The sequence below is a fragment of the Centruroides sculpturatus genome, unplaced genomic scaffold (genome assembly GCF_000671375.1).
Source record: "Centruroides sculpturatus isolate CEXI.00-Female unplaced genomic scaffold, Cexi_2.0 scaffold28, whole genome shotgun sequence".
NCBI classification, from domain to species: domain Eukaryota; kingdom Metazoa; phylum Arthropoda; class Arachnida; order Scorpiones; family Buthidae; genus Centruroides; species Centruroides sculpturatus.
Window position 1 is genome coordinate 529,170 of NW_019384448.1, and position 8,799 is coordinate 537,968.

At 29.4% G+C, this 8,799-nt stretch overlaps 1 protein-coding gene across 1 annotated transcript in view; it reads right to left on the reverse strand.

The window, feature by feature from the left end:
- Nucleotides 1–8,799, reverse strand: part of LOC111620480 (TBC1 domain family member 12-like) — a 111,138-nt gene that overhangs the window by 61,944 nt on the left and 40,395 nt on the right. Inside the window, exon 5 of the mRNA XM_023362399.1 lies at nucleotides 1,919–2,110. Coding sequence (XP_023218167.1) covers nucleotides 1,919–2,110 — 192 coding nt within the window. The remainder of the gene's footprint in view (nucleotides 1–1,918; nucleotides 2,111–8,799) is intronic.

The window sequence follows — 8,799 nt, forward strand, 5'->3', positions numbered from 1 at the left end:
GTCTATATAAACTCAGTCAGCAAAAATATTTGGCATGAATTATAATTCAAATTGCTACAATATGAACTTTATAGTTAAAATATTTTGTAGCAAGTAAATATGAAATTGGAAAGAAATGATCATAATTAATTTGAAGTGTCATAATATTTCAAGTCTAAACAAAATATTTATGTAAGTAGAAAATATAAACTCATTTTAAATAAATCATAATTATTTTTTCTGTTTATAATCACTGAAATGTCAATCCTGATCTTAATATCAAATAATGCATATTAAAATAGTCAATAGTAAAACGTTCTTTAGCTATTGTACATTTCAAAAGTTAAGCTCACTTGTATCATTTAATATCATATAAAACCTTGAGTTTTCGTAAAATAATAATCTTTGATGACAATGAAATTTTTCAATATTTTATACATACCAAAGAAAATAGAATCTATACATAAATGATTCTCAACTCAGAGAGATGAAGTCAAAACAAATTCTCAAAAAGCATTTTGTTTATATAACAGGGTAAGAGTAAAAAATCTGGGCTGTTTTTAAAGTATAATATTTTATTGAAAACTTGATATATAATATTTAATAGATACTTCATTTAAAAAAAATGTTATGTACTGTACATTAGTATAGAATTAATGAACATGATCATATGGCCCACAATCAGTGGTATGCTTAAGTTTGTTTTGATAGTCTCGCAACTTTTTCATATTGCCTTTGTATCAATACTTTTAAATAAAGGTCTGATTCTTTAGATCAGTTGTGTGGTATTTTTTACTTGCCAACCTTTCTTATATACTAGTTGTGCCAAATATCCAGAGATTGGGAGAAATTGCCAGCATTGTGGTAGATTTTATGGATTGTTCTTTGGGTACAAAAGGAATGTTTTTGGCTTTCAGGAACTCCACAGTTAAATTTGAGTAGAAAGACAAAGCTTTGTCAGACCAAAAGATGAAATCATTTTGATGATGCTTGTTAAGAAAGGGATTAGAAATTTCTTTAGACACTCATTTTGGTATGTATCAGCATCAATTGCAAAGGATTCCTTCTTTGAAACATCTATTATTGAATTGACAGTGTATAGCAGGACTTTTGAATCAAATTTCTTCTTAAATTTGTACTTCACTTCAGGGTGCTTGATTTTCATTGCTTGCATATTAAATTTCATTTCTTGGCATCTGTTTGCCAGAGAGAGGAAAGTACTCCTCAACATACAAAATAAACATATTGTTTCCAAAATTTCTTATGAATCATCTGCATTGCATTTGGATTTCAGCAATTTTTTCAGCAGTGCACTCTGAAGCCAAGCCCTCTTCTATTTCCTTGTGCCCATCTCAAGTGTCTTACAGACATATGTTCAATGACAATTGTTGTAGTCAAACATTTGTCAAAATGCTCTACAGTTTTTAGTATCTGTAACAACTGACTTTCTTTTCCATGTTTTAGATATTTCATACCACATCAAAATATTATACACAGTTTATCTGCTATGACCTTTGTACGCTCTTATAATGTCTTAATGTGCTCTCTTAATATGTCCTAATTTTAAAACTTTTAAAATTTTTATCATCATGATTTTATAAATTCATATAATCAATACTATGTCCTCTTTTGAAGAAATTTTTCTGAACTGATTCATAAATGTTTGAAAACATCCATGTATAATTATGTAATTTTTGGCACAAATATTTTAAAATAATATTTTTGAATTAAAAAATTATGATGCTTTAAAATTAGTCTGCTGTTTTGTCTCACCCCATTACACTCTGACACCTGTAACCCATTGAGCACTTGTTTTTTGGATTTTATATTTTTACACAATACAAAATTAAAAAAAAAAATCACAAATTTATAAATAAAAGTAATTTATTAAGAAATTTAAGCAAATAAATTTATTGAACTAAAGTAGTTTTTATTCTACCTGTATCTGAATGAGATTCTGATATCCATATTTTTTCCTTTGAACGACTAACACAAATATCATAAAGCTCCTCTGTTATGTTTAAATCATTACCGATGGCATGTTGCCATACTTTTCCTCGAACGCTCGGGGGCAAACCCTTCCACCATAATTCACGAGTTTTCTTGGCATCTTTCCTACAAAGATATTGCTCTGTTAAATTTATTAATTAATTTTTATTATTATTCTCAAAATCAAGAAAATAGAAATACTGTATATCAAATTTAAAAAATCCAAATGAAATATTTATATCCTGAAATTTCATCATAAATTATGGCAAAATCATTATGAATAATACTGAAAACCAAATCAAAAATAATGGTAACATGTTATGCTTAAACATTAAACTTGTATGTACTTTATGATAAGCTATGTCATCTAATGCAAAAAGAATCGTATAGTTTAAAAGTGTTGTGAATTTTGAATTAGAGATATTAAAAACTAATACATTTGAATTTCTGTATAACAAATTGTCTATGAAAAAAATAGAGAACTTATATTAAATGAATAATGTACCATACATAAAAAAAAAGACATTTTCAAAATTCCACAAAAAATTTGTTAAAAATAAAAATTCATTATATAAGACCTCATAATATGAGAGTCCAACTGTAATTGAAGTCAAGTGACAATCAGTATAAATAATACAGGGTTATCTTATCATATATCTTAAATTTATTTTAAACACTAGCAAATTTGGCTTACACTATTATTGATTCATGTTTTAAATCTTCATTAGACAATTTAATAAATGTACATAATGGTGTTCTCTTCATAAATAATTTAAAGTTCCAAGTTATATATCTGTTATATTTTCTGGTTTTAACTTCTAACATCAGTTTATGTAAAATAAACTATGAAATTAATATTGATGGACTTTAAACATCTTTTAATTAGAGCACAAAATGCAACATAATAGTCACATGTTAGTATATAGTAAAATATCCTCTTTTAGCAATAAAGTCCAATATATAGCTTGGAGTGGAATAAAACAGCAATCTAATGTCTTGTGATGCTGCCAGATGTTCTGAAACTGCATTCATAGTATCTCCTTCACATGATTAATTAGCAAGATGTGTGGAAATCTGGCTGGTGATGAAAGAGTATGAATCCAACAGAGACATTGATCGGATTTCCTTGTCTTACATTATCATGCTGATAAATAACCCCAGAAGGCATGACATCACAGGCAGTACAATTGACTGAAGTATATTGTCAATGTACTGATGTGATGTCTGAGTACTCTGTAGTAGGGAGATCTACTGTAATAGGAAATGATGACTGTAACCTTTGACTATAATAGTAGTCAGAGCAGCAATCATATCTTCTCTACATACAGATACAATAGATCATGTGTCCAGAAAGAAGAATAATTCATCACTGAATGCTATATGACTCCAAGATTCCCAGATTGACATCATTCCAGATGGTACTGCCTATGTCAGGTGGTCAGTTGAAAGTGTCTTAGGGGATGGTGGAAATGAAATCTTGCTTCTTCCAGGCTTTGCTGAATGTTATTTCTTGATATTACATGTAGCGTAGAGGAAGGTATGTTCCTTTGGATAGAAAAGAGAAATGCCATTGATGCTGTAATGGCTGCTCTCCTAATTCCACAATCCATTCAAGTACTTGTCACTCTGGGACATCCATATTTGTAATGGATGTGTGCATCTTCCTGGATGCACAGTTCAATCATCTTACTGCTATATAGTTTCTACCAAGAGCAGAGAACATATTTATGTGACTATCTGGTTTTCATTAAACTCTCAAACTCAGTTGCAAATCCTCTGCTGTTGAGACACATTCAAAGACTACTTAATGTAAGCAAACTGCAAACCTTCTCAATCTGTCAATGTGAATGGCACTCCTTATATGAACCCAAGAAAGCACACTATCAACAGCTATTGCTAACTGAGCGCTGGACATCTGGGTGACAAAATAAGAGAGAAAACACAAATTTTTTGGTTTTACTGTATTTATAAAATCACAATTCTTTTCTATTGATCTACTTACCAGTAAATTTAAGTAATATTTTTAAAGAAATGATTAACTCATTTCTTTAAAAATATTACTTAAATTACTTAAATTTACAAGTTAAAAGAACAAGTTTGTAATTAACAAACATATTTATACAGATTACATACTGTATTTATTTATTTATTTATTTTTACAAGTAAATACAAAAGTCTTGAAGAACAGTTGATATCTATCCCCAAAATTAACAGATATACATAAAAAACAAAGACAACAATTACATAAAAATACATTATATTATACATAAAATACAATATAAATTAAAACAAAAAAAGTATAAAGTTCTTTGAAGGAATTTGTTTTCAAAGAACTGTTTTTCTTTGATGTGATTTGTTAACCGTTCTGAACTAAAATAATTAATGATGCTACAGTACATTATCTGAAAACATTTCCTTTTCTGAAGTTGGAATTAATGCCTAGCTCATAGTTTGTAACTTATAACTTGTAAGTTATGGTTAAGACTTAAGCCTTGTTTTATAATTACAAACATGGCTAAGACTTATAAGTCTTAACCATGTTTGTAATCTATACTAATATTATAAAGAGGTAATGTTTGTATGTATGTAAGTTTGTATGCAGCAGGTAATCTCTGAAACTACTCACCCGATTTCAAAAATTCTTTCACCAATATTTAGAATGGAACTTCAGGGTGGACATAGGCTGTATATTATTCTGTTAAACATTCATATAAATTAAAAGATATAATCTAGGATAAGGCTTTTATGTCCAACAGATGGTGCTACGAGTACAACGCCCTAAGTTTGCTTTTCTGTGAGGCATTGTGCTTTTCTGTGAAAATGAACTAAAGCAGATCATCTATCTATTTATGTAAATAAAAATGTAATGTTTGTTTGTTCCTACCGATTCCTTTGAAATTTTGACACAACGCTGCATTCGAATACGCACGTGTTTTTATATAATATACATGTCGAAATTCAACCCCACTGAAAGGAGATGGTTAGGATTAAGGCTTACGGTAAAGAACTCTGCTTCTATTTATACTATTTTAGATGTGAGTTTTTGCGTTTTTGATTGCGTTTTAATAGGGTACGTCAACAGAATGTACACTAAGAAGAAATTTTTCGAAAAATTCCCCCATACAGGGGAAGTGTTATAAATTTATAATAGATACATTTTGAGCCACAACAATGCGTGGCAGGGTCTGCTAGTTACATATATTTTACCAATATTTACAAAAATAAATAAAAAATATCCACCAAATTGTATGGTTGCTAAGTGTCCAAAAATTTGAAAGCTTCTGTTGCCCACTTGATTTATTGACTATTGTGAATCGCCCATTTGTCATCTACCCCCTAGAATGTGCTCTTCAGTTGCACTNCTGCTAGTTATGTATATTTTACCAATATTTACAAAAATAAATAAAAAATATCCACCAAATTGTATGCTTGCTAAGTGTCCAAAAATTTGAAAGCTTCTGTTGCCCACTTGATTTATTGACTATTGTGAATCGCCCATTTGTCATCTACCCCCTAGAATGTGCTCTTCAGTTGCACTCTGAAAATGTCTGATGTGTTCACTGGCAAAGAACATCATTTGCTTATCTAGCCAAATGGCATTTGCATACCAAGTTTTGTGACTTTCAATCTATTTTTTACAGGAAGAGTGATTTTTTTTGCAACAGAATGTTTGTATAAATTAGGCAGTAGATACATTCCATAATATTCAAAAATGATAATAAACATTTTAAAAATTTAGTCTATCTTATTATTAAGGAGTGCTTTTAAGACAATGTTACATGTTAACATTTAAAGTTTCTTGAAAAATGTATCTAGAGCCTTTCTTTTCTCTTTCTGGCCTCTTCTCATGTAATAATTTTTGAAAAGAAACAGTATACTCTAAGATCTTTCTCCTCACTATGAACAGTGTTCTTTTCAAGTTTGGATTATCTTCTTTGAAGATTATAAGGCAAGATTCAAAATAATGGGAAGTCTTCTTCCAGTCATTCCCTACTTACCATCACTTCCTCTTCTAATTTCTTAGAGGTAAAGTCTTTGCATATACAGACAACTGCTCTACTCTTTTAATGTAATGTAGTCATTAGTATGTAAGTTGACAACCTTGCAGAAATTGGTTGCTGATAAGTGATGTTGCTTTCACACCTGAAATTAATCTAATACATATTGAGATTCAACCTTTTATTTGAGGATATGACTTCAGTAAATAGTAGTCTGTGTGTGTCTTAATAATTTTAGTGTCCTAGATTTTTAAAATGTAATCTGAAAGGAATAAGTTCAAAATTCTTTAGGAGCTAATGGATGAACCCATTTTGTTTGATGCACCNGAAATATATCAAATTTTAAAAATCCAAATGAAATATTCATATCTTGAAATTTTATCATAAATTATGGCAAAATCATTATGAATAATACTGAAAACCAAATCAAAAATAATGGTAACATATTATGCTTAAACATTAAACTTGTATGTACTTTATGATAAGCTATGTCATCTAATGCAAAAAGAATCCTATAGTTTAAAAGTGTTGTGAATTTTGAATTAGAGATATTAAAAACTAATACATTTGAATTTCTGTATAACAAATTGTCTATGAAAAAAATAGAGAACTTATATTATATTAAATGAATAATGTACCATACATAAAAAAAAAGACATTTTCAAAATTCCACAAAAAATTTGTTAAAAATAAAAATTCATTATATAAGACCTCATAATATGAGAGTCCAACTGTAATTGAAGTCAAGTGACAATCAGTATAAATAATACAGGGTTATCTTATCATATATCTTAAATTTATTTTAAACACTAGCAAATTTGGCTTACACTATTATTGATTCATGTTTTAAATCTTCATTAGACAACTTAATAAATGTACATAATGGTGTTCTCTTCATAAATAATTTAAAGTTCCAAGTTATATGTCTGTTATATTTTCTGGTTTTAACTTCTAACATCAGTTTATGTAAAATAAACTATGAAATTAATATTGATGGACTTTAAACATCTTTTAATTAGAGCACAAAATGCAACATAATAGTCACATGTTAGTATATAGTAAAATATCCTCTTTTAGCAATAAAGTCCAATATATAGCTTGGAGTGGAATAAAACAGCAATCTAATGTCCTGTGATGCTGCCAGATGTTCTGAAACTGCATTCATAGTATCTCCTTCACATGATTAATTAGCAAGATGTGTGGAAATCTGGCTGGTGATGAAAGAGTATGAATCCAACAGAGACATTGATCGGATTTCCTTGTCTTACATTATCATGCTGATAAATAACCCCAGAAGGCATGACATCACAGGCAGTACAATTGACTGAAGTATATTGTCAATGTACTGATGTGATGTCTGAGTACTCTGTAGTAGGGAGATCTACTGTAATAGGAAATGATGACTGTAACCTTTGACTATAATAGTAGTCAGAGCAGCAATCATATCTTCTCTACATACAGATACAATAGATCATGTGTCCAGAAAGAAGAATAATTCATCACTGAATGCTATATGACTCCAAGATTCCCAGATTGACATCATTCCAGATGGTACTGCCTATGTCAGGTGGTCAGTTGAAAGTGTCTTAGGGGATGGTGGAAATGAAATCTTGCTTCTTCCAGGCTTTGCTGAATGTTATTTCTTGATATTACATGTAGCGTAGAGGAAGGTATGTTCCTTTGGATAGAAAAGAGAAATGCCATTGATGCTGTAATGGCTGCTCTCCTAATTCCACAATCCATTCAAGTACTTGTCACTCTGGGACATCCATATTTGTAATGGATGTGTGCATCTTCCTGGATGCACAGTTCAATCATCTTACTGCTATATAGTTTCTACCAAGAGCAGAGAACATATTTATGTGACTATCTGGTTTTCATTAAACTCTCAAACTCAGTTGCAAATCCTCTGCTGTTGAGACACATTCAAAGACTACTTAATGTAAGCAAACTGCAAACCTTCTCAATCTGTCAATGTGAATGGCACTCCTTATATGAACCCAAGAAAGCACACTATCAACAGCTATTGCTAACTGAGCGCTGGACATCTGGGTGACAAAATAAGAGAGAAAACACAAATTTTTTGGTTTTACTGTATTTATAAAATCACAATTCTTTTCTATTGATCTACTTACCAGTAAATTTAAGTAATATTTTTAAAGAAATGATTAACTCATTTCTTTAAAAATATTACTTAAATTACTTAAATTTACAAGTTAAAAGAACAAGTTTGTAATTAACAAACATATTTATACAGATTACATACTGTATTTATTTATTTATTTATTTTTACAAGTAAATACAAAAGTCTTGAAGAACAGTTGATATCTATCCCCAAAATTAACAGATATACATAAAAAACAAAGACAACAATTACATAAAAATACATTATATTATACATAAAATACAATATAAATTAAAACAAAAAAAGTATAAAGTTCTTTGAAGGAATTTGTTTTCAAAGAACTGCTTTTCTTTGATGTGATTTGTTAACCGTTCTGACCTAAAATAATTAATGATGCTACAGTACATTATCTAAAAACATTTCCTTTTCTGAAGTTGGAATTAATGCCTAGCTCATAGTTCGTAACTTATAACTTGTAAGTTATGGTTAAGACTTATACCTTGTTTTATAATTACAAACATGGCTAAGACTTATAAGTCTTAACCATGTTTGTAATCTATACTAATATTATAAAGAGGTAATGTTTGTATGTATGTATGTTAGTTTGTATGCAGCAGGTAATCTCCGAAACTACTCATCCGATTTCAAAAATTTTTTCACCAATATTTAGAATGGAACTTCAGGGTGGACATAGGCTATATATTATTC